Source organism: Urocitellus parryii, unplaced genomic scaffold, assembly GCF_045843805.1.
Source record: "Urocitellus parryii isolate mUroPar1 unplaced genomic scaffold, mUroPar1.hap1 Scaffold_321, whole genome shotgun sequence".
Lineage (NCBI taxonomy): Eukaryota > Metazoa > Chordata > Mammalia > Rodentia > Sciuridae > Urocitellus > Urocitellus parryii.
In genome coordinates, this window is record NW_027552943.1 from 137086 (window position 1) to 162643 (window position 25558).

At 39.6% G+C, this 25558-nt stretch overlaps 1 protein-coding gene and 1 pseudogene across 2 annotated transcripts in view; one reads left to right on the forward strand and one right to left on the reverse strand.

Annotated features, from left to right (window-relative positions):
- Positions 1–25558, forward strand: part of Thrap3 (thyroid hormone receptor associated protein 3) — a 54306-nt gene that overhangs the window by 26637 nt on the left and 2111 nt on the right. For both annotated transcript variants that reach the window (XM_026393377.2, XM_026393376.2), the window contains 9 exons: positions 7531–7697; positions 12374–13276; positions 14766–15470; positions 16733–16905; positions 17517–17628; positions 19024–19108; positions 20956–21143; positions 23973–24171; positions 24593–24736. In XM_026393377.2, coding sequence (XP_026249162.1) covers positions 7561–7697; positions 12374–13276; positions 14766–15470; positions 16733–16905; positions 17517–17628; positions 19024–19108; positions 20956–21143; positions 23973–24171; positions 24593–24736 — 2646 coding nt within the window. In that variant the 5' untranslated portion in view covers positions 7531–7560. The remainder of the gene's footprint in view (positions 1–7530; positions 7698–12373; positions 13277–14765; positions 15471–16732; positions 16906–17516; positions 17629–19023; positions 19109–20955; positions 21144–23972; positions 24172–24592; positions 24737–25558) is intronic.
- Positions 4827–4925, reverse strand: LOC113186139 (U6 spliceosomal RNA; annotated as a pseudogene).

The following is a 25558-nucleotide window of genomic DNA, read 5'->3' on the forward strand; positions in this document are numbered from 1 at the left end:
CCACTAAGCAACATCCAGAGATGCAAATTCTTATGCTTGTTTTCCCCTTTCATAATTTATTACTGACAACTTTGACATTTACTTATTTATTTAATGTCTTTATATTTATGTGGTAATGAGGACTGGGGGCCTCATGCATGCAAGGCAAGTGCTCTACCCCTGAGCTACAGCCCTAACCAAATTTTGGCATTTATAAACTTAGGTTTATAAACTTACACATTCTAGTATTTCAGCATATTTTATGTTGGTACATCTTAAATTAGGACTTATTTCGTTGATTCTGCAGATTTAACCCAGGGATGCTTTACCAATGAGCTATTTTTGAGAAAGGAACTTATGTTTTCATCTTATGCTGAGAGTTTTGAACCTTTTTATTTTTATTTTTTTCTTTTCTTTTTTTTAAGAGAGAGCAAGAGAGGGGGGAGAGAGAGAATTTTTAATATTTATTTTTTAATTTTTGGCGGACACAACTTCTTTGTTTGTATGTGGTGCTGAGTATCGAACCCGGTCTGCACGCATGCCAGGTGAGCGCTCTACCGCTTGAGCCGCATCCCCAGCCCGAGTTTTGAATCTTTTTGTAAAGTTTTTCTTGGGAGGATTTCCATAGGTTATTTTTCTTTTAAAAAAATTTTTTTGGGGGGCTGGGGATGTGGCTCAAGCAGTAGCGAGCTCGCCGGGCATGCGTTCGATCCTCAGCACCACATACAAAGAAAGATGTTGTGTCCGCCGAAAACTAAGAAATAAATATTAAAAAATTCTCTCTCTCTCTCTTTAAAAATTTTTTTTTTGTAGTTATTGTTTTGACTATTAGTTTTCTTTTAGGTAAAGTATGATATTTGTTGATCCTGCCCTGTCTCTAATCTTAGATTATGTTTGGATCCTGGAACCCAAATTAAACAGATTAAATATTCCTGTGTAGTGCTTTATTGAATTAACATCTGGCATTTCTGTCATGAGACCTTTGGGTAAGAATTGGTAAATGACAGTTGGGCACAATGGTATGTGGCTGTAGTCCCAGCTACTTAGGAGTGAGGCAGGAAGAATGCTTGAGCATGCTAATACATTTTAATAACCCAAGAAAATAAGATAAAGTCATCTCTTGGTTTAATTGCTGCAGGCCACCAGTCATAAGATTATCTAATACTTAATTAGTTAGAATGTGGACAATGAAATGAGAGTTAACACCATAAGAAATGTTCTGGTCATGCTCTTAAAGGTATACTAGATCTCTTGAAGAAATTTAGTATTCTCTGAGGAAGTTTGGCTTTAATGGGAATGAAAAAAGGAAAATACTCAGCAAAGCACTGTACAGATGTCACATTACAGCAGTAGAGCTGTTCAAGACACTTAGGTGTACATACTCAAAAACTCTTCATGCCATAGGCATCAATCCTCTGTCCAACTCAATTTCCATATCCTTCCATGGAGTCATAGAGAGCTTTAAAGGACTTTTTTTTGGCAGGCAGGGGAGGAGGTGCTGGACATTGAACCCAGAGGCACTTTACCACTGAGCTTCAACACTGGCCTTTTTTATTTTTTATTTTGAGACAGGGTCTCACTAAGTTGCTTAGGGCTTCTCTAAATTGCTGAGGCTGGCCTTAAACTTGTGATCTTTCTGCCTTAGCCTCCTGGGCTGCTGGGATTATAGTTATGCATCATAGACTTGATTTTTTTAAATATTTTTAGTTGTAGATGGACACAATTCCTTTATTTTACTTATTTTTATATGATTCTGAGGATCAAACCCAGTGCCTATTATGTGCTAGGTAAGCACCACTGAGCTACAACTCCAGCCCCCAGACTTGATTTTTTTAATCGGTTTTATGTTTTAGGGAAGGGTTTTTTTTTCTTTCTTTCTTGTTTGTTTGTTTTGTTATTGTTTATTTTGAGGTTATAGTATGTTTGTTTTATTTGTAAACAAAAAAATTTAATTAGATTTACTATTACAGTAAATTATATTTCCATAGAAATAATAGAGACTGGAAATGTAGCTCAGAGGTAGAGCAGTTGCCTACTAGCATGTGAGACCCTGAGTTTGATCCCCACTGCTGTTAAAAAAAGAAAAATCACTTGAAACTTTTCTGAGGTCTTTTCGAATGTGAAACTAGTATTTTATTGGACTGAAAGATAGCTGTGTAGTTTATATGTAGCTTGGCCTTTTTGGGTGGCAAAGGTTGGAACTCCCAAAGTAGCCTAATGAAAGGATCTTTTTGACACTGCTTTTTCTGGGAACCCAACCCCCTACTAAATATAAATTCTCAGTAGGCTGCCCTCAGGGCTATAAACATGGAGACTGAAGTAAATATTCTGAAAAAGTTTTTTTCTGGTAATTCAGCAGATACCTTGAGCAAGCACAGTGCTGCCACAATCTCTAGGGGACTTGAAAGTAACAATCCAGAGTGAGAAAGGAAAAGCAGTAATTTAAGTCTTCTTATCTTTGAAAGTTTTTTGTTTCAGAGACCCTTGTTTTGGTCTTTGCTGCCAGTATTATCCCTTGGGAGTTGAAAAATAAGTTGTGACTTTAATGGCATAAAACCGTTTAATTATATATCTTGACCCAATCAATAAATGGACAGAGGGACTGAACAGACCCTTCTCAAAAGAAGTCTGAATAGTCAACAAATATAAAAAATGTTAAACATCTCTTAACAATCAGAGAAATGAAAATTAAAACTACACTAAGATTTCATTTCACTCCTGTCACAATGACAATACTCAAGAATATAAGTTAACAGTATGTGCTGTTGAGGATGTGGGGAAAAGGGAATGCTCATATATTGTTTTTTTTTTTTATAATTACATTTTCTTTTTTTTTTTTTAAAGAGAGAGTGATAGAGAGGATTTTTAATATTAATTTTTTAGTTATCAGCGGACACAACATCTTTGCTTGTATGTGGTGCTGAGGATCGAACCCGGGCCGCACGCATGCCAGGCGAGCGCGCCACCGCTTGAGCCACACCCCAGCCCCTAAATAGTTATTTATTAGTCAGTCCTCATTTGGAGAATGATATTAAATCTAGATGTCCTAGCAGAGGAGGACAACTGGAAATGATTTAGGGGGCAAACCGTATCAGTGGATATGAAGCTGTGTCAGCTGAGGAATGTTGGAAAGTTGAGGATGTTTTGATCACATCCGAACCAGGCCCTTACTAGGAGGTTTTGAACTGTAGGTTCTATATATATGCATCCTTAATGTGCCAAACAGAGACCAACAGTAAGTATGATTGGTATTTACTTATTGGTGAATCATTTATAACCCTGCTGTAGGAACATGGCTACCTTAAGTAATATTGTGATAATAATTATTTTTAACCCAAAGAGTTGTGTTTGAGGGGATATATTTTTTACCTGAGGCACATTTTGATTCTATAAGCTGGTTCATAGTTCATTGTGTCATAGTTCTTGGGGTCTGGACTTCCTAAAATATGTTAAGTGGAATAGCATCTTCATGAAGAGCAGACATAAAAAAGAAAACTTTTTTGAGTAATTTTTAGTTTGACCAGAAACCAAATGCTAGGTTCTTAAAAGAGGTAAAAGGTACTAGGCTTCCAAGGTGGCATTTATCTACCCCACTTCTTCACATTTTTCAGTGCATGGACATGGAAAAAATGTTAGAAATAGAAAAAGATATGTGTACTCACAATGAAGTTTAAGGGTCTTTTAAAAAAGAAATGGAAATTTTAGTTGTTGTTTGTTTTGGTACTGGGGATTGAACCTATGGGTACTTTACCACTTGAACTACAGCCCCAGCCCTTTCTACTTTTTATTCTTTCTTTTCATCTTAGTCTTTTTTCCCCCCCCTGACTTAGTCTTTTCAGATGACAGGTTAAGAGCCATCTCTTGATATTATTATTAAAGTGCCATGATTTTTTAATTTTTCTTTTCATTACCAGGGATTGAACCCAGGAGTGCTTAACCACTGAGCCACCAGCCCTTTTTTATTTTGGGACAGGTCCTCACTAGGTTGCTGAGGCTAGCCTTGACCTTGAAATCCTCCTGCCTCAGCCTGTTGAGTTGCGGACCTAGTCAACTTGCCTGGCTTAACACTGCATTATTTACCATCCTACATGTTCTTGGTCTTTGTTTGCTGAGCCTATCTGAAGTCTACATTATAAGCTCCATGAAGGCAAGGGCTTATGTCTGTTTTAATTTTGTCGCTGTCTAGCGTCTTCTTGAATGACTTAGTTGATTCTTGAGTTCTTTCTAGGTGCACTTTTGTGTCATCCAAACTTATTTCATTTAATTGATAGGGTTTAATGATATTTTTAAATGAGTTTCTTTCAAAACAGCAGCTCAGGAGTAGAAGTGGTGATGGTGTTGGTAGTATCAGCTATGAGCATGTTTGTCACTTAGGTTTAATATGTATATAACTGTTGAGTTTGGCTGTGTTTGTATTTAAATGACAGCCTTTTCTTCATCTTAAAATTAAGTTTCTTAATTTTCTGAAATTAAGAAAATGTGTTAAAATATGCATTTTATTTTCCTCTAACTCCACCCACCACTTTTAAAGTGGTGTTGTCCACCTGTTGTTAGTTTTCTTATTTCTTACCATTCTAAAATTAAAAACTGGACAAAGGTGTTAACTAGGCAGACAACCCAGAACTTATGACAGAATAAACTTCTATTCAGCAATGATGAACTCAAAAATTCCCAAAATATGCTGAAGGCCAATTAGAAAACAAAATGTAATTTTAGTATTCTCATTGTAAGTGGTCACTTATACTTTCACCTTCCATCTCTGAATAATTTATTCCTATGTTTTTGCTTTGTTTTGTGACCCTACTGCCCCAAATTGACTCCAAATGGAAATAATATTTTTTTCCCTTAAAAATATGGAACACTTTACAAATTTGTGTGCCATCCTTGCACAGGGACCATCTTCTCTGTATCGTTCCAATTTTAGTATATGTACTGCCAAAACGAGCCGTGGAAATAACTTTGACCTTGCTAGAGCACACAGCAGTCTGATCCTTGGCAGGATTTAAGCCATAAGTTCTTGGTTCCCTCATCCAGCGGTCTTTTGTCACCCTTTATTTCTGGCTTTTTCTCAGCTCTCTTCTAAATTATGACTCTTAAGACTATGTTATTTCTTTTTCCTTTTTTTTTTTTTTTTTTTTTTGTGTGTGTGTGTGTGTGTGGGGGGGTGCTGGGGACCCAACCTATTGCCTTGTGCATGCAAGGCAAGTGCTACCAACTGTGCTGTATCTCCAAGCTCCCAAGGTTACTTTGCCTATAAGCTGAAGCTGGCCTTTTCACCTTTTCAGAAGTTCTTAAAATTGAAACCTAAAACGTAAATATATTGCTTAGAAACAGATACCACCTTTCAGTGTTTATCTCTTACTTGCTGCCTTTACCAGATCCTAAACTCAGGGCAGAGACTTCATTCATTCACTCAATAAATTCGTGAGAATATCTGCATGCCAGATATTTCTTTGGAGAGGCAGAATAATGCAGTGGTTGAGAACACTGGCTTCAAATTGGGGTCTGCCTCAGAGTCAGAATGCTTGCCTAGCACATATGTTCAAGGTCCTGTGTTCAGTCACCAGCACTGGACTAAAGAAAAAAAAATAAGCCTGGCTTGGAGCCAGTTTGCAACTCTGCTGCTTAAAGCTGTGTGCTTTCAGGCAAGTCAGTTACCTTCTCCATGCCTCGGTATCTGTAAAATGGGATGTAATATTGACCATCTTGAGGATAAAATGAACAAATAAAAACATCATTTAAACATTTGCTATTCAGGACATTGGATTTACGGCGGTAATAAGAAAAGATAAGGTTTCTACTGTTAGAGAGCTCATGTCCTACTTGGTGTAAAGACAGAATAACAAAAAGTAAACAAGATAGTTTCAAATGATGACTTTAGTGCTCTAAAGTAAAAACAAGATACTAGGCTACCCTAGGGAATGATTGGGTGGCTGCTTTTGATTGGGTGGTCATGGAAACGCTTAGATAACTTTGAGCAGAAATGTGAATAACAAAAAACTGACTGGTAGGGGAAGGGGAAATATTTGTTGGTTATTATTATTCCTTCACAAACCTGGGGCAGCATCTTAAGGGTTATGTTTTACTAAGCAGTGAGATGGCTAGGTGTGATCTTATAGACCCTGGAGTTTTGGTCGGGTTTAACTGTCAGTTAACTTAATGATTTTTTGCAGATTCTTTATTGCTGGTTTTAATAGACACATGATTGACGTAAATGTTTTTTGCTCCTGGAAAGATGTCCAAGGTGCTGGTAGAAGGTGTTGGTATAAGGATCAAACCCACTGTTCACCTCTCAGGGCCTTCTAGATGCTTGTTCTTTCCTGAAGGAGAAGAAAATTACCCTGAGAGAAAGTTTACTTTGATGCTAGTGAAGGAGCTATAAGAAAGTAATGGTCCTTCACTTTATAAATTATTATAGTTTATTTATGGATTGGTAGTCTGAATCTTACAGGGTGGAAGATTGTGCTGTTGTGGAATATTTGAGGGCTGGGGTTGTGGCTCAGTGGTAGAACGCTTGCCTAGCTTGTGAGGCCCTGGGTTCGGTCCTCAGCACCACATAAAATAACTACAATTAAAAATAAATAAATAAATATTAGAAAAAGAGTATTGTGTCCAACTACAACTAAGAAATAAATATTTTAAAAAAGAATATTTGCGAATACTCTTAATCTGTGAACGTGTTCTTTGAAAATAAATATTAAAGATGTGGTTGGGTTGGGGCTGTGACTCAGTGGTAGAGCGCTTGCCTAGCATGTGTGAGGCACTGGGTTCGAACCTCAGCACCACATAAATAAAATAAATATTGTGTACATCTACAACTAAAAAAAATTTTTTTGGGGGTGGTGGTGGTGGTGGCTGGGGATTGAACCAGGATGGTGTGCATGCAAGGCAAGCACTCTACCAACTGAGTTGTATCCCAGTTCCTAAAAAATGCATTAAAAAAAAAAGATGTGGTACATAACTTTGTGAGCTATATGCAATTTAAGGAGGAAGAGATATGGTCAGATGTACTACATACTCTTTAGTAAAGATGTAATTGCATAGGTTTTCTTCTCTTGGAACTGGGTAGCCTGTCTCAGGTCATCTCAATACTTTTACTAATAGCTGACTTAGTCCTCAACATGTATCATCTATATAGTGAGAAAAGAACGCACTAAATCATATATAGTGAGAAAAGATCGCACTAAATCACTGATAGCTTTCCTTCATCCTTGTCAGTTTTTCTTAGTGCTACCCAGTTAGGGTGATATATAGAGTTTTCATTTGCTTCTGTGATTTGGTATATTTAGAGTTTGTCCTACTTAGAAATCCCCTTTACTTCCACCAGGGCTGGGATCAAACACAGGTCCTTGCACATGCTAGACAAGAGCTCTTCCACTGAGCTCCAGTTCCAGCCCCTGTCTCTAGAAATTCCTTTTGATGAAAGAGCAAAGAATGAGTCTTTTAAATTGACCATTTCGTTGTTTTTTTTTTTTAATGTTTTTTTAATGTCCAGCGAGGTTACAAGTTTGCAGAGTCTCATACATTTGGATTTTTTTTTTTTAATATTAGGTGTAATTGAAAAGTTGTCCCTCTTCAGAGATGTCAAAAACAAACAAATCCAAGTCTGGATCTCGTTCTTCTCGATCAAGATCTGCATCGAGATCTCGATCTCGTTCATTTTCGAAGTCTCGATCCCGAAGCCGATCTGTGTCTCGTTCAAGGAAGCGCAGGCTGAGGTAAGGAGGTGTGGTGTGGTTTTGTACATTGAGATGATCATTGTGTCAGTCACTGTGGGTTTTGAAGCACTTTTGTTAGAATTTCTGTATCAAGTGGGGGGGTTGGGTGGAGCGTGAGGGGGTGGAGAGGATGGAGAGAGGGTCTGTAAGATACTCCAGGCCTCCTCAAACTCTGCAAATTCAAATCGGCTCTTATTGCCAAGCTGTTTGCTTAATTCCTGCTCTTTGCCAGCACACGTTATTTCCCCTCTACTTAGGAAGAAGAGATTTTATTTTTATCTGAGAAGCTTGCTTTAAATTGATTACTTTTCACTAAAGTATTTTTGAAAACCTTAGACCACAATTTATTTGCATCATCAGCGAAGAAAGGAAAACTAAGAGAATAATATAAACAACATAGCAAGTAGGATAAGCTTTAACTACTAAAATAATTAAATTCTTAGAAATTTACCATTTCTATGTACCTAATATGCCAATTACTAATGAGCTGCATCTATTCAATAAAACACATTTTAAAACTATCTGAAAATTAGTTTCTGAATTATCAATATTTTTGATTCAGTCAGCTTTCAATAGACTTCTATTTCAATTGTGTTTTGAAGTAGGATGCCAAACTTCACCATCTTTCCTCTTTTGTTGATGTCTTGTGAGTCAGGTTTCTCATTCATTAAAAGTGTTTTTTTAACAATGTGGATAGATAAAAAGCCTTTTAGTGTATACAGTTTGTATATGGGAGTTGGGAAATATTGATGTATTTAAATAGTAATGGGATCTTTGCACAATTTCATTCTTTTGTCAAAATTGCACTAGCAAGGAGATAATTTTGTCAGTTTTGCTTTTTGGAACCCCTGCTGTTTATTTCAGATGAGTATCTAGAATTCTTTTCTTAGAAAAAAAAATATAATGAAGTTTAAAACAAATCTCAGGAAAAGTCAGTAACTAAGCTTTACTCTTGGTGGTTTCTGTACTTCTACAGTAGTATTCTAAAGAATCTGTTAAACACATGGTTGGTGGGGTGTTTTTTCCTTCTGACTCAAACAAGTTAAGTCTTAAATGAGATCTGAGAAACCAGACCAAACATAAATTTCAGGCCAGAGACTGAACAAAAGTAGGTGTGCATAAATACTGAAAGGGAAATCCACTAAATATATATTTAACTGCCTCAGGAAGTTGCTGTCAAGGAACTGAGCAGACTCCTTGTAACTCTGGCGTTGCACCCAGTCTTTTGATTTAGGCAGCTATAATTTCACTTTCGGCTCATTTGGTTTTCTGAAAGACAATGTTTTAAATTTTAATCTAGTAAATGGAAGTTAAATAATTGGTTCCAAACCAAGAGTTGTACAGCCAAAACTGAGAGACAAAATTGAATTGATAAACCAAATTTAAAAGTGCCAACAAATGGAATCTTGGGAAGATCTTTTCTCCTGGTTCTATGGATCGTTTGGTGTGGTCATTGACTCAGCAAATGAAGGAAAAATATCTTCAGCAGTCTGTGCTGGGTTAGGTCTAGAGCCACTTTATGTGCTTTCCTATACTTAGAATATAGTTATTCTGGAAGAATTTCTCCACAGAAAGCATGCTCTTATACTTGATTCTAGTCTGACTTCTCTGTTTTTTAGAAACAGATGAGTTTGCCACTTTGCTCAATTTTTATTTCTGGCTTATCTGTTTCATGGGTTTTTCTTTTGTTTTCCCTCTCCTACAAGGAAAGTTATCTATCCAGAGAGTTTGAGAAACAATGCTTTTAAATTAACTAACTGCTGAGTTCTACAGAATTGGAGAAAATTGATTATTTCCTTGTATTTCACAGACTGTATCCTTTTCAGTGACTTCTCTTATATAACTTCATTTGCAATCTGCAGAGACGCATGTTCCTGCATCTGTGCAATGACCGCGGGTTTTGGATGCAGTATGCCACAGGGCCTCATTAGTAATTTCTAACAGAAGCAGCAGTAGCCTGAGGATGGGACATGAAATAGACCCTTCTTAGTGCTGGTGGTGGATCACCTCCCTCAAGCATAGTCATTTAATCCATCACACTCAGTTTCATAGCCTGCATCTGCCTCTCCCTTCTTTTTCTTATATTGTTACTGTTTCCGAATGAAAATGTGGAAGGTAAGTTTTTTGTTTTTTTAAATTATATTTAAGTAGCAACCATTAACAGCAGAGTAAGATGCCTCTTTGCCACTTGCTGTTCTTCTTCATGGGGTAGATTAAAAAAAAGAGCATAGTAGGTAATAAATACCAAGAACCCAGTCCTACTTTATTGTCTTTAGAATAAATTGAATGTAAATTTATTCTTAAAAGTACTGTTTTGTTTATTTTGTTTATGGATTTAACTTTTGTTAAATTCCAATGTGGGGGAGAAAACAACACCTGGCACATTGCTAAACAGTTGTAGTGGTTCCCTCTTATCCATAGGGGATGTGTTGCACAATCCAGTGGATGCCTGATGCTGAGGACAGTACTAGACCCTATACATAATACTGGGTTTTTTCTTTCTTTTTTTGAGGGGGTGAGGGGGGAGAGTAGTGTACTGGGGATTGAACTCAGGGGCACTTAACCACTGAGCCACATCCTCAGCCATATTTTGTATTTTATTTAGAGACAGGGTCTCTCTGAGTTGCTTAGTGCCTCACTTTTGCTGAGGCTGTCTTTGAGCTGGTGATCCTCCTGGAGCCTCCTAAACTGCTGGGATTGCAGTGTACACCAGCACACCTGGCTATACTGTTTGTTCATTTGTTTCTCTTGTACACTCATCTATGATACAGTTTAACTTAAAAAATTAAGCACAGTAGGAGATTAATAATAGATAATAATAAAATAGAACAGTTATAATAATATTCTGTGATAAAAAGATTCAAAATTTTAAAATGGTTTCTTTCTGGAATTTACACCCCCTCCCCAACCCCCCACCCCTCACACTTTTTGACACTAGGAATTAAATCCAGGGGCACTCAACCACTGAGCCACATCCCCAGCTCCCGTTTTATTTTTTGTTTTGAGACAGGTTCTTACTAAGTTGCTGAAGATGCTTTGAACTTGTGGTTCTCCTGTCTCCACCTCCTGAGCTGCTGGGATTACAGGCATGCGCCACCATGTCCGGCACCATTTAATATTTTTTTGACTGAGGTAACTAAAACCTCAGAAAGCAAGGCCATGGTATAAAGGAGAGCAACTGTATTTTAAAAGGCAAATAGGACTGGGGATATAGCTCAGTTGGTAGAGTGCTTGCCTTGCATGCATAAAGTCCTGGGTTCAGTCCCCAGCACCACAAATAAAAAAAGGCAAACTCATGGCTGTGGATGTAGTTCAATGTTAGAGTCCTCATCTGCCATGCTTATGGGTTCAGTCCTTAGCGACATGCTATGAGAAGACCTGCTGATTAAGTAAATAGTTCTTTATATTTAAATAAAACTTTTTTTAATTTTTGCTAAGAGATTTTGGTAAATATTTAGCTAACTGCTTAGAAGTAGTGGTTAATATTAATATCAATATCATAATTTGTAGAACAGTTGGTATCTAAGAACCCAGTGTATTTTTACACCAACAGACCGTTTTTTGGCTTTTTGATAGAGGGAAAAGGCTCTCCTGGTCATTGATGTGCTTAGCATTCATGAACCTTGTGTTTACAAAGTTAGATTATTGCTGAATCACAGTGGTTCTGGAGTGTACCTTTGCTATGCTAGAGTTCTGTATTGTTAAATGAAAACATACACTAGCCTTCAACCTGAGTTGAAAGATGTGCACACTGGGAGGAGGACTATTTTAGTAGTTTCTTGGGTTTAACTTCATGTATACCTGCGTGCCTTACGGTCAGATAGTGCCCTCTTGTGGCACCTCTGTAAGATCGTGTAGCTCAACCATTGCAGTTTGACCTAAATAGACAATTTCTAGTCCCTTATACAAAACCAGTATTCGCTTTGTGAATCTTGATTTCAGTAAATTAAGCTTTGAGCTGATGTGTTCTCCAGGTGTTCTTTGGTGTTGACCTGTTGTGACTGTACCTTTACAATTCTAGTGAGATTATGCAATTCTTAGTGAGATCTAAGTAATTTGCCCTACAGAGAGATGGAGGGTGAAGAGGATAGGAGTAGAGGGCAAGAGTAGTTTACCTGTCTAGGTCCCAGAGCCCATGGTTCTTCCTCCCATCCTATGACCCAGGGACCTGTTAAATTCCCTGTGCCTGTGAAAAAATAAGGCAAAGGCACTCTAATAAACTCTAAAGTTATATGCTAAAATGGTCTTTAGTTTACTACATTAAGAAATTTTTGATATTCCTTTCATCATAGAAATGCATTTCCATTTAAAATATTAATGAAATGATCTCAGTATCTGGTAATTTGTTAAAATAACTCTTGTCTATTTTTAATGGGCCATAGGAATGAAATTAAATATTTAAGTTTGCACTCTTGCTTTGAAAAAACTGAAAAATGACACAGATTTCAGAGTATTATCTTTATTAGCAGTTTCTTTTTTTAATAAAAGTTCTGTCAAAAATTCAAACATCGGGCTGGGGTTGTGGTTCAGTGGCAGAGCGCTTGCCTAGCATGTGTGAGGCGCTGGGTTTGATTCTCGGTACCGCATATAAATAGATAGATAGATAGGTAAAATAAAGGCCTGTTGACAATTTAAAAAAAAAATTCAAACATCTTCCCCTTTCCCTTCCTCTGCAGTTCTAGGTCTCGTTCCAGATCATACTCTCCAGCCCATAACAGAGAAAGAAATCACCCCAGAGTGTACCAGAATCGGGATTTCCGAGGTCACAACAGAGGCTATAGGAGACCCTATTATTTCCGTGGGCGCAACAGAGGCTTCTATCCATGGGGCCAGTATAACCGTGGAGGCTATGGAAACTACCGCTCCAACTGGCAGAACTACCGGCAAGCATACAGTCCTCGTCGGGGCCGTTCCCGATCCCGGTCCCCAAAGAGAAGGTCCCCGTCACCGAGGTCCAGGAGCCATTCTAGGAACTCTGATAAGTCTTCTTCTGACAGGTCAAGGCGCTCTTCATCCTCTCGTTCTTCCTCCAACCATAGCCGTGTTGAGTCCTCTAAGCGCAAGTCTGCAAAGGAGAAAAAGTCCTCTTCCAAGGACAGCCGGCCATCTCAGGCCACTGGGGATAACCAGGGAGATGAGGCCAAGGAGCAGTCGTTCTCTGGAAGCACCTCTCAAGATGCAAAAGCATCTGAGAGCTCAAAGCCGTGGCCAGATGCCACCACCTATAGCACTGGTTCTGCATCACGGGCCTCAGTTTCTGACCTGAGTCCCAGGGAGCGAAGCCCAGCTCTCAAAAGCCCTCTCCAGTCTGTGGTGGTGAGACGGCGATCACCCCGTCCCAGTCCTGTGCCAAAACCTAGTCCTCCGCTTTCCAACACATCTCAGATGGGCTCAACTCTGCCAAGTGGTGCTGGGTATCAGTCTGGGACACACCAAGGTCAGTTCGACCATGGCTCTGGGTCTTTGAGTCCATCCAAAAAGAGCCCTGTGGGTAAGAGTCCTCCGGCCACTGGCTCCACATACGGCTCGTCTCAGAAGGAGGAGAGCGCTGCTTCAGGAGGAGCAGCCTATACCAAGAGGCAAGTATCTCATTTCTCCTGTCTGGTTGTGCTTTACCTCACCAGCTGGCAGCTAGTTGTAATGTGATGTAAGTTAGAGCTTTGATTAACAGTAATAAGGTAATCCCCATTTCTTCAGCTTTTCATTAGCAGACATTAAAAGCATTACCCAAGGAAACCTTTAGCTTAACTCCAGCTTTCCTACCTTCCTGAATTTGTATTGCAGCATAAAGTTTCTTTAGACTACTCTGCAATGATGTTTTCACATTTAAAATTTGCCTTGGATTCTACCAATGTAAGCCAGAGATCAGTAGAGATTTGTGGGTCAGCTACCAAAAAAATATGGTCTTTGCCAACATGAATGGCCATTGGAGCTGTTAGACCTCTAGGACCCACCATCTGCTGTGTTCGATCTGCAACAGCCCATCACGGTGAAGAGCCACACACCCTCTGCCTGAGGAGACTGGGCAGAAGGGGAGAGCCCAAGGCTTAGTCCAGGAAGGCCTTGTTTTAAAACTACAAGGTGGGTGTATGTCCCAATAGAAGCCAACCAGGCTGCGTGTTAGGAGAGGACGTGGCAGTGCTTTCGTCTTTCTACCCTGGGGGACACGGTGAGTTGGACCATGAATCTTTGTGTGGTTGGATGGATTGGGATGGCAGAGAGGTTACAGGGAAGCTGCATTGGGACAAGGTTGTGGTTAGGAGGACTTAATCAGCAAGAAGTTCCCTTTCTCTTTTTAGCATTTTCTTTGAGTCCCCTGCAGTCACCTCAGTTTTTTGTCATATTAATGTAGCTGTCACTTGATTATACTTTCTCCATTAATAGTACAGATGAGATGTTCAGAGTCTGTACTTTATGCCTTCAGTAATTCTGCTTTAAAGTATAAGTTTTATTCCTTGCCAGGACTGAATCTCATTAGAAGATTTGAGCTTGGGCTCTGCTTTTCTGTAAGAAGGAGAATAATGATTTTTGCCACTGCCAACCCTCTTCCCCATTAACAAGTATTTTGTTTTTATTTTTGTTCACAGTATATTTCATATTTAGATCTTCTAGGTGACTTGAAGCAAATTTGAAGTCTCTCTTTGAGACTTGTATTTCCAAATGTGAGTTGTATAAAAGCAAAACAGTCCAAGGTTGAACTATATGTTAACTTTGCTGAAAACAGATTTTAAATGACTGAGTGAAAGTTGGGTAAGACCCTAGTTTTTTTCCCCTAGACCACATTACAGGTAAGTGAATTTTTGTTTTTCAGTATCCTAAAAATAACTTTTGCCATTCTCTTTTTGGTTGTGAGACACAACTCCATTGACTCTTAAAATGCCAAGTTTATGGATCTGTAAAGGGCTGTTTTTCAGAAATCATTAGAAATTATAAAGATAACTGGTAATGCTGGAATCTACAAGCTATGTTTACTCAGAAAATCAAAACTCAAAGAACATGGATACGTGCTGCTGTAGAGAAGGGTGCTCAAGAGTCTTTTGTGTGTCTCCCTTATGTCTTTATAACTAGGTATCTGGAAGAGCAGAAGACTGAGAATGGGAAAGATAAGGAGCAGAAACAAACAAATAGTGATAAAGAGAAAGTGAAAGAGAAAGGGAGCTTCTCTGATGTGGATACAAAGATGAAATCTGATCCATTTGCTCCCAAGACTGATACTGAGAAGCCCTTTCGCAGCAGCCAGTCGCCCAAAAGGTATAAGCTCCGTGATGACTTTGAGAAGAAGATAGCTGACTTCCACAAGGAGGAGATGGATGACCAAGATAAGGACAAAACTAAGGGAAGGAAGGAATCTGAGTTTGATGATGAACCCAAATTTATGTCTAAAGTCATAGCAGGTGCAAGCAAAAACCAAGAGGAAGAGAAGTCTGGCAAGTGGGAAGGCCTGGTATATGCACCTGGAGGGAAGGAAAAGCAGAGGAAAGCAGAGGAATTGGAGGAGGAACCCTTCACAGAGAGATCCAAAAAGGAGGAGCGTGGAGGGGCCAAGAGAAACGAAAGTGGGCACAGGGGGTTTGTGCCTGAGAAGAATTTCAGAGTGACTGCTTATAAGGCAGTCCAGGAGAAAAGCTCATCACCTCCCCCAAGGAAGACCTCCGAGGGCCGTGACAAGCTGGGAGCCAAAGGAGACTTTTCCTCAGGGAAGTCTTCCTTTTCCATAACTCGGGAGGCCCAGGTCAATGTTCGGATGGACTCTTTTGATGAGGACCTTGCACGGTGAGATGTACTCCTTGTTTATCCTCTGGGCTCTAGTGTCCTAAGTGGTATCTCCTAAGCCCGCCACCCTCCTTCCTGAGTACAGACTCTTGTATGTCCCCATGTAGTTCAAATGACAGTGCTGACATCCTCATGCCTGCCTGTCACTGGTGTGTGTGTCACTTAATGATTATGTGGTTAGGGGCAGCATTACTGAGGTGGAAAGAAAATCTTCGGTCTCTAGTGACTCTTTATATATAGAGAGAGAGTTATAGATGACACAATACCTTTATTTTATTCATTTATTTTTATGTGGTGCTGAGGATCCAACCCAGTGCTTCACACATGCTAGGCAAGCGCTCTACCACCTAGCAACAATACTAGCCCCTAGTGACTGGCATTCTTGGTCGCTAGGTTCCCTATGCTTTTTTCTTTTGCTCTCTATCACCCCTAGGCAGGCTGTTCCCTCCATCCTGTTTCTGATGTCTGTTGCCTATGAAGCACCCAAGATTTACTTTTCCACTTCACACCAAAGTCTATAAGCCCCCCACCATCAAGTAGCATATAGACAGTTTAGAGTTGAAGAGGCAGGGGCTGAACTTCAGGACACTGATGAGGCCCAAGCTGGCTGTTGTAACCTGATCTAATCTCCCCAACAAGGTATAAACTTGCTTGTGTAGCATTCCAGCCACTTCCCACTACTGTAGGTTTTCTTACACACCTCACTGATTGGCCTTGGCTCACTAAACTAGTTCATCTTTTAACAATCTTCTAGTTTGTTGTGTGTGTCAAAACCAATAGTTACACGCCCCCTCCAAAACAGGATCATTGAACTTTTAATATATCATACCACTTGAAGATTCCCAGTGCCGAGAGGAAAAAGGAAGTACCCTGGATACCCTTTTCAATAGTTACAGTATGTTGAAGTTACTTTGAATTTGGGTAGATAAAGAGAATTTTGTGGAGCCAGGTACAGTTGCACACACCTGTAATCCTGGGTGATTGGGAGACTGAGGCAGGAGGATCATAAACAAGACAAAGCCAGTCTCAGTGGTGAGGCACTAATCAACTCAGACCCTGTCTCTAAATAAAATACAAAATAGGGCTGGGGATGTGGGTTTAGATGCCCCTGAGTTCAATCCCTGGTACCAAAAAAAAAAAAAAAAACTTAGTAAAGTGCCCCTGGGTTCAAACTCTAGTACCCCCCACAAAAGCATATTTTATGTTTTAAATGTTTTGACTTTATGTCTTGTTACTTGAATCTCCCTGTATTTGTTTTTCAGACCCAGTGGCTTATTGGCTCAGGAACGCAAGCTTTGTCGGGATCTAGTCCATAGCAACAAAAAGGAGCAGGAATTTCGTTCCATTTTCCAGCACATACAGTCAGCTCAGTCTCAGCGTAGCCCCTCAGAATTATTTGCCCAGCACATAGTGACCATTGTTCACCATGTTAAAGGTGAGTCGAGACCCCATTTTCATGTTGACTTCTTCTGTAGTATGAAGGATGAAAGTTTGCAAATAAAGGAACCTTTGGACTCTTTATCTCACTTACAGGTTTGGGCTGGCTTAAAGAAAATTATACCAGGAAGTAGTTTTTGTTTTATTATAGAGATGAATATTTTTAAATACTAGCAATCTGTGATCCTGATAATAGATAAAATCCTTAATGTGAAGTTTAAATGTTTTGAAACTTTAGAATGATAGGGGAAAATGTCTTTTCCGGTAGTCTTTTGCAGACCTTGGGCAAATAGAGGTGGGCTGGTCAGGGAGTGACCAAGAGAAGTGATATTGAAAATGGGTTGGGCTAGTTATAGGCTTCATCTGAAATATAAAGTGAAGTTGGTCCTGTGCTTAAAGGGACATCAGATCCTGGTTGTCTTTGTTGGTTTTTTCCCAGTATATGTGTGTGCCCAGCATTGGATTGTGTCTGGACCAGCCATTTTTCCTTCCTCTTTTCAGTGTGTTTGTGTATGGATTTGACTACTTAGGTAGGTGTAGGTTTGTGCAAGATTTGAACATTGTATCTACCCTTGGTAGCATAACACTCATTTCTTTGAATCTCAACAGAGCATCACTTTGGGTCTTCTGGAATGACATTGCATGAACGCTTTACTAAATACCTAAAGAGAGGAAGTGAACAGGAAGCTGCTAAAAACAAGAAAAGCCCAGAGATACACAGGTAAAGACCTCAGTCTTAGCCTGGAGGTTAAAATAAAGGACTTCTCTTTAGATAATAAATTTGTCTTGTTAAATTCTGCTCATAATGTACCTTTTTTTTTAAGAATTTTTAATATTTAATTTTTAGTTTTTGGAGGACACAACAACATCATTGTTTGTATGTGGTGCTGAGGATCGAACCCGAGCCGCATGCATGCCAGGCGAGCGCGCTACCGCTTGAGCCACATCCCCAGCCCCTCCTAATGTACCTTTAATGTAAAATTTAGGGTAGCATACTCCAGTCCGTAGGATAGCCATGGGCATTTGTATTTGAGAATGATAGAGGCATACTTTGAAGGTTATAGTCTTTTGCTTTGGGCCCATGGAAAACAGCTCTTTTTTTTTTTTTTTTTAATACTTATTTTTTAGTTACAGTTGGACACAATACCTTTATTTTGTTTACTTATTTCTATGTGGTGCTGAGGATCGAACACAGGTCCTTGCATGTGTTAGGCAAGTGCTCCACTGCTGAGCCACAACCCCAGCCCCGGAAGACAGCTCTTTTGATAAAAGTGAACTCCTGTGTTTTGGGGAGCTGGCAGGTGGTGACCCAAGATTACTATGATGATTGTGGTATCAGTACTAGTTTTTTTGTTTGTTTTTGTTTAAGCAAATACATGTATTTACCTATTGATACTTTTGGAAAAATAAGCTCAGCTGATTGAAAGAAGTCCCATTTGGTTGTGGGAATATGTTCAGCAAATAGACTTTGTTTGGAAACAAAGTCAGCCTTATCTGTAATTCTTCTGGTACACAACTCAGTAGTTAGGAGGACCACATTTGTACAATAGTCTTATATTTTGGATCATGAAAACTACTTTTTAAGGTTAGCACAGGTGGTTTGTAGATGAGATTATAGGGAAGGCTACAGGTGAGTCTGCCTTCTATACTGTCACACTACTGGGAGAGAAGAAGAAAGTTGATTTCTTCTTTTTTTTTTTTAATATTTATTTTTTAGTTTTCGGTGGCCACAACATCTTTGTTTGTATGTGGTGCTGAGGATCGAACCCAGGCCGCATGCATGCCAGGCGAGCGCGCTACCGCTTGAGCCACATCCCCAGCCCCAAAGTTGATTTCATAAAGAGAGTTTTACTTGAAACTTTATGGGTCTGTGCTTTTATCTCCCTATGGAAGAATATAAAGAACATAGTGGGGCTTGGATGTCGCTCAGTTGTAAAGTGTACAGTGCTCTTGAGTTCAATCCCCAGAACCCTCACCAGCACATGCACAAATACAAATGTAAGTTATGAAACAATAATACAGAGGAATGTCTGTGAATCCATTGTCCAATTTAGGAACTAGATTATCAGTACTATATTCGCACTATAGTGTATTGTTTTTGTGTTTTCAATTTTAGGAGGATAGACATTTCCCCCAGTACATTCAGAAAACATGGTTTGGCTCATGACGAAATGAAAAGTCCCCGGGAACCTGGCTACAAGGTGAACTGTTGCTTTGATCAGTAATTCCAACAAAATGAGTGCGTTGGGCATGAACTTGACAGAAATGTGTTTGTTTAAATTACTCTCTACTTAAGTTTGTGTTTTTCTTTTAAGGATGGGCATAATTCTAAAAATGAACTACAAAGGGTTAATTTTTATTAAATGTATCAACAACCTTTGTGAAGTGGTTAGAATATGGTAAATGACCCCAGAGTCTGTTGAGGTGAGCTTGAGAAAAAAAAGAGAGGCGTTTTGGAACAAGTGCCCATGATGAGAGAAGAAACTTTTTGTGATATTTTTCTGCTTGTAAGTATTATCAAATCAACTGTCTACATGCACTATTTCCAACCATGATTTCAGAAAGACATGCATGTCAGAGGAGAGTAAAATATTCATATCTTAACTTAGTAGATTGTTTTCAACAACTGGTCCAGTTTTTTTTCCTAACATTGTACCATATCTATCATCTGTCAGTTACTGTTAATTTAAAGCAAAACATTACCTTGATAGCCCAGCTACATTTGCAATGATATGCTTGTAACACTGTTACTAAGGTTAAAATCTGTATGTAGTCTTTTACTGTGAAATATCTAGATCAAGTTTTTTTTTAAATCTTGATATTTATTGACCTTCATTCACATCTGTAGTTGAAATTTAAAATGAGAGATGATTGATCAAAATTTCAGATGCTGCCAGTACTTATTTTTAAAAAATACTGATTGAGTTTCCAGTCAAAATTGTCTTACTGGTTGAATGTGTTGAGAGGCACTCTTGTACTTTTTTTTTTTCCCTCTCTCTCTCCCACCCCCTCTCTCTTTCTCCAAGTACCAGTCAGCTTGGCACTAACTGAGACATCAGAAGAAACCTCGTCCTCCATGCTTCAAAAAGACAGCTCCTTAAAGATGCTGTCTGTCCTTTGGCTTGTCTTTGGAGGCTACAGAGACCCCATTTCCTCTCAGAAACAAAAGTGACAAAACAGTAAACCTACATCCCTAACACTCCTGCTGTTAATTAAAGTTAAATATTATTTCATCAAAAAGTTTAGTGTTTTGCAAATGTTAATATAGAGGAACTGCTCATTTCTTCTCCTTTGGGAGGATTTACTTCCATGAGACAAATCTTAGTGTATGATGTCCCTACAACCATCTTACATCTTTGTCCTTGCTGATTTCCCAAGAATTGTTGAAAGCCATTATTGTGATGCTCTGGATCTTTGTGCTATTATTACTGCTGCTGCTCCTGGACTCTCACACTACACATACATACATACATACATACATATATATATATACAGCCTACCCCGATGGTTAAACTTTCTGAGACTTTAGCAAAAAACTTTTTGTTTTAAATAAACTTTGACCTGCTGTCACCATTTTATGAATTCTCCATTATAGTTTTTGCTGTTACCTCTAGAGAAATTTCTCAATATAACTCAGCATTTTGGAAGGATGCTGACAACTCCCATTGTCTTTGTTCTTAGTACCCAGAGGTAGTTCCACATAGAGGATAAACCATGGTGGCTACTACTGGGTGGGGGGGGTTTAAGCATTTCTACTGTTAGTGGTGACTAAGCCTGAGCCAGCCTAATAACCTTCCAGAGCTGATTTTGCCTTCTCAACTTGCAGACTAGGCAAAGTCTTTACTGGGTAATAGAGGAAACAATGAGATCCATAAATAACATTTTAAAAAGGCTACCACCCTTATTGTTTTAAAAGATTGGATTGGGTGAGGTGCCTTACATTTTTGGTGCTTCCTGTGCACACCTCCATTGGAATAGAAACCACATTTGAGGGTGGTTGAGTTGGCAGTCCTGAATCCCAAAAACCTTCATTCTGACTTCTTGGCAGGCTGAAGGAAAATACAAAGATGATCCTGTTGATCTCCGCCTTGATATTGAGCGTCGTAAAAAACATAAGGAGAGAGATCTTAAACGAGGTAAATCAAGAGAATCAGTGGATTCCCGGGACTCAAGCCACTCCAGGGAAAGGTCAACTGAGAAAACAGAGAAAACTCATAAAGGATCAAAGAAGCAAAAGTACGTGAAGCCCATTATCCCCAGTCAGACCCTTGAACAGATTCTCTTCTCTGTCCACTTTGGGCTGTTTATACCCAACCTCTTTGAGCTAAAGGAGTTTGGGGTTAGAAATTAGTATAGCTTAAGCACTTCTTTCATCCATATCTTGAAACCAGAACTTCTACATGAAAGTGGTGTGATCCTTCTCCAATGAAGGCTTTGTGAGAGGAATTAACCTGTTAATCTACCTATAGGGATGGTGTGGAGAATCATTGGGGAATTCTTTTGGCAGTTGTTTTAAACATGTTCTTTCTCACTGCACATTTTAATGAAGTGAGTGTATTTTAGAAATGGCTCAAAGTAATTGTCAAGTAATAACATTAGTTAAAGAATCAGTGAAACTAGATAGGACAGGATTGTTGATCTTAAGTGCCTTTTAAACTAGTCTATGGATGGTTCCCAGAAAGATGTTCCAAATATGTCTTAAACAAAGTTGGCATTGTTGAACTTTGTAAAGTAACATTCATACCAAGGTCTTGACGTTTCTATTGACATTTTTTTCTTCTTTTTTTTTTTCCCCCTCTTTTTCTTTTTCTTTGGTAATGCTAGGGATAAAATCCAGGGCCTTGTGCAAGCATACTACCACTGAGCTACACCCCAGCCTTCTATTTACATTTTTGAGAGTTGTAAGCTTTCTAGACCATGTCTCATTAAAAGGAGCAGAGTTGCTGGGCACAGTGGCATACACCTGTAATCTCAGAGTCTTGGGAGGCTGAGGCAGAAGGATTTCAAGTTCAAGCTCAGCCTCAGCAACTTAGTGAGACCCAGTCTCAAGATGTAAAATACAAATGGGGAATGGAGATGTAGCTCAGTGGTAGAGCATCCCTGGGTTCAATTCCCAGTACCACAAAAATAAAAGGAGGTATGGCAGCCCTTCACCTTCCCACAAAAAGTAACCTTCCTGCTGTTTATGAACTTGAACTAGCAAGCATTTTTAAAAACCCATTTCCTGCTAACAGCTCTTTGAGATAAGTTGAATAGTTGGTGTAGTGCCCATTTGGCTCTTTGAAAGACACAACCTAAGCTAAGATCAGATTTGTCTAGGATCAAACAAATATCAGCTGACATCACAACTCAGATCTTTGGTTCCACTTTGTCTTGTGTTCCCCAGTTATTTATTTATGTTAGGAGCCCTACCAGCTTTCAGGGCTCCCTGTAGATAAAGGAGCAGGGATAGGAAGTGGTACACAGCAGTCCTTAGCACTGCCCACAAGTGTCAGGGTTGGGGTCTAGTGAACTAATTCTGATTTCTCTCCCTGGAACACATTATTCTTTTTCACGTGCAGTGTGCCCTTAAACAAGGCTTTGGAACCATGGTATTCTGTGATTTGGAGCAAGGGGGAAATGATAAGCTAAGTTACTATTCTCATACCATATCACCCTGCAGCTTAACAAAAAAAATATTTCTTATATAACTGAAGAATGCCTTGTCCAGGTTTCTAATAAGAGCCTTCTAGGACTCAAAGTTGGGGCCTTTTATGAGTTATTTTGGAAAAATTTTGAAACATTATTTTTAGTGGAGTCATAGTTACACATTCAAATCCTAAGAATTCTATGATAATAGCCTGGGTTTCTCCTTGTAAGTGTAAGCTGGGCACAATTAGCAGTCTCCTGTTGTAACTTTTCCCCTGATGGCTTTTTCTGCTCTAAACTTTCTTCCTCTGACTAGTTCGAGAGACCTTCTCTTTTAAAGACCAGGAAAGGACAAGCTGCTTTGCATAATGGAGGACTGAGGAAAGAGCAGATAGTATTGGGCTTCTGACAATTGGCTAACTTCTTTCTTGCCACCTTAGAGGCATTTGCTACCCTCTCTACTACCAGCTGGCAGGGCTGGCACCAACCTCTAGTATATAGACAGTGACTCATCATATTAAGCTAATTTGCCCTGGTCTGTAATTTCCCCTAGATGAAGGGAAGGGAAAGGAAATAACTCTGGGAAGAATTCCTCCAGATCCTAGGCTTAATATAAGCACACCTATTTGAGCTCAGTGGGAGGTAGTTATATGGAATTGGACATATAATTAATGAGAGCTAGGTTTGAATCCAGGCTCTGCTCAGCTCTGTCACTTGTCTCAATGAAAATGAGGGGAGTGCTACTGAATGATAATGCCTCTATTGAATTCTTGATATGTTAATGTAGTGTTTAGATACCTTGTTTATTTCATCTTTAGAGCCACCACTTGAGACAAGTACTAGTGTTCCTATGAGAACTAGAAGTGACAAAAAGCATCAACAGGTAGTAGTATAGGAAGCCTCTGGCACAGTAGCAGATATACATGGTTCTGTAATGCTGACTTCCATTTCTATTTTTTAGTGGTACTAGGAATTGAACCAAGGGGTGCTTTACCACTGAGCTACATCACCATCCCCCTCCCCTCCTTTTTTTTTTTTTTTTCCTTTCTCAATTTTTAACTGAGTTGCTAAGACTAACCTCAAACTTGGGATCCTCCTGCCTCAACTTCTCAACCTCTAAGTCTTAAGAATTGCAGGCATGCACCACCACACCCAGCAGTTTCCTTCTCTGTGATTCATATGTATCTTAGACTGCCTACCCAGAGGCTGTGGCTGTTTTGTTCCTTCTGTATGTTACATGTTGATCACAGACTTAGACATAGGTGTGTTATGACTGACAGAATCCTACAGGCTTCCTGGATAGGTAGATGAGCTGGTTCTTTACAGCCATTCATCTTTAGGTCCTTTGTCACAGATCCACCTTGATTGCCTTTTGCTTCTCATCCATGAGGCTTTTAAGACCAGAATCTGTCAATTTCCTAATTCTTCTCTTGATAGGAAGCACCGGAGAGCTCGAGACCGGTCCAGGTCTTCCTCCTCCTCCTCCCAGTCATCTCACTCCTACAAAGCGGAAGAGTACCCTGAGGAGGCAGAGGAACGAGAGGAGAGTGCCACAGGCTTTGACAAATCAAGACTGGGGACCAAGGACTTTGTGGGTCCAAGTGAAAGAGGCGGTGGCAGAGCTCGAGGAACCTTTGTAAGACCTTCCCCTTCTCTGAGCCTCTGACTCCCACCAGAATAGGTTTCTTCAGAATACCAGTTTTGTGTCTCTGATAGAAGCAATCCAGTTTATAGACCCCAGATTCTTTAGTTTTCATACCTGATTCCTCATGCTTTCCATTTAGTTTTGCTATTCATAATCGGTCAGAAAGCCCCATAGCTTCCCATTTCAGAATTTCCCCACTTACTTTGGATCCTTCTGTTTCTGGGAGCCCTGGGCTGTGTGTATCCTCTGGGCTATAGACTTGGAATGTGCAGAGGGAATGGCCAGAAACCAGTTGAACCACACTCATGACTGGAGGATAGCTGTCTGTTCTGTGCCAATAGTATTTGAATAGAGTACAGGAATTTATTCCTGACTTGAACCTTTGTTCTTTCCCCTCTGTTTATTGCCACAGCAATTTCGAGCCAGAGGGAGAGGCTGGGGTAGAGGCAGCTACTCTGGTAACAATAACAACAACAGTAACAATGATTTTCAAAAGAGAAACCGGGAAGAGGAATGGGATCCAGAGTACACACCCAAAAGCAAGAAGTATTACTTGGTAGGTATCTGGGGCTAACCATGAAAGGCCAGAGGGCTTTGACACACAGAGTAGCTGATTCCTAAGCCCTTGTTGGTCTGTAACCTTGCGATTAAATGTGTCCACCGGCATAGAACACAGTAGTGCTAAACTACATGGCTGTTCTCTAGAGAGGTCAATCAGTCCTGGTTTCCATAGGGTTTATTATAGATGTTTATGGATTCCAGGATAAGCAAGCATTGTTGCTCTTGCTTTTTTTTTTTTTTTTTTTTTAAGAGAGAGAGAGAGAGAATGAATTTTAATATTTATTTTTTAGTTTTCAGCTGACACAACATCTTTGTATGTGGTGCTGAGGATAGAACCCGGGCCGCACGCATGTCAGGCGAGCGCGCCACCGCTTGAACCACGTCCCCAGCCCCACTCTTGCTTTTTTTAAGTCTGTGAATTTTTCTTTACTGCCCAGTCATCCCTAGCTTCTGTCACGCTGCAGTGCAAGATTGACAGAAAAATAGTTCATGATCTCTTTGAGGAAAAGAATCTGTCTCCAAAATGAAATGCTTCTCTCATCTAAGCTGTTGGTTATATTTCCCTGTTCTTCTGGGCCTCTCTCATGTTGGGCCCTTGCTAGGCAGTGTTATCTGACAGTGAGTGAGCTCTCTTGACCTTCCTTTGTCTCACCAGGCCCACATCCAAGTAGGTATGACTTAGTGTTGTAACCAAGGGAAATTTGCAGTTGGATCTCCATCACCCATCAGAATGGCTGGCATGACCTTGCCCTATCAGTTACACAGCTTGGAAATCAATTAAGCATGCCTTTATTTTATTTATTTTTATGTGGTGCTA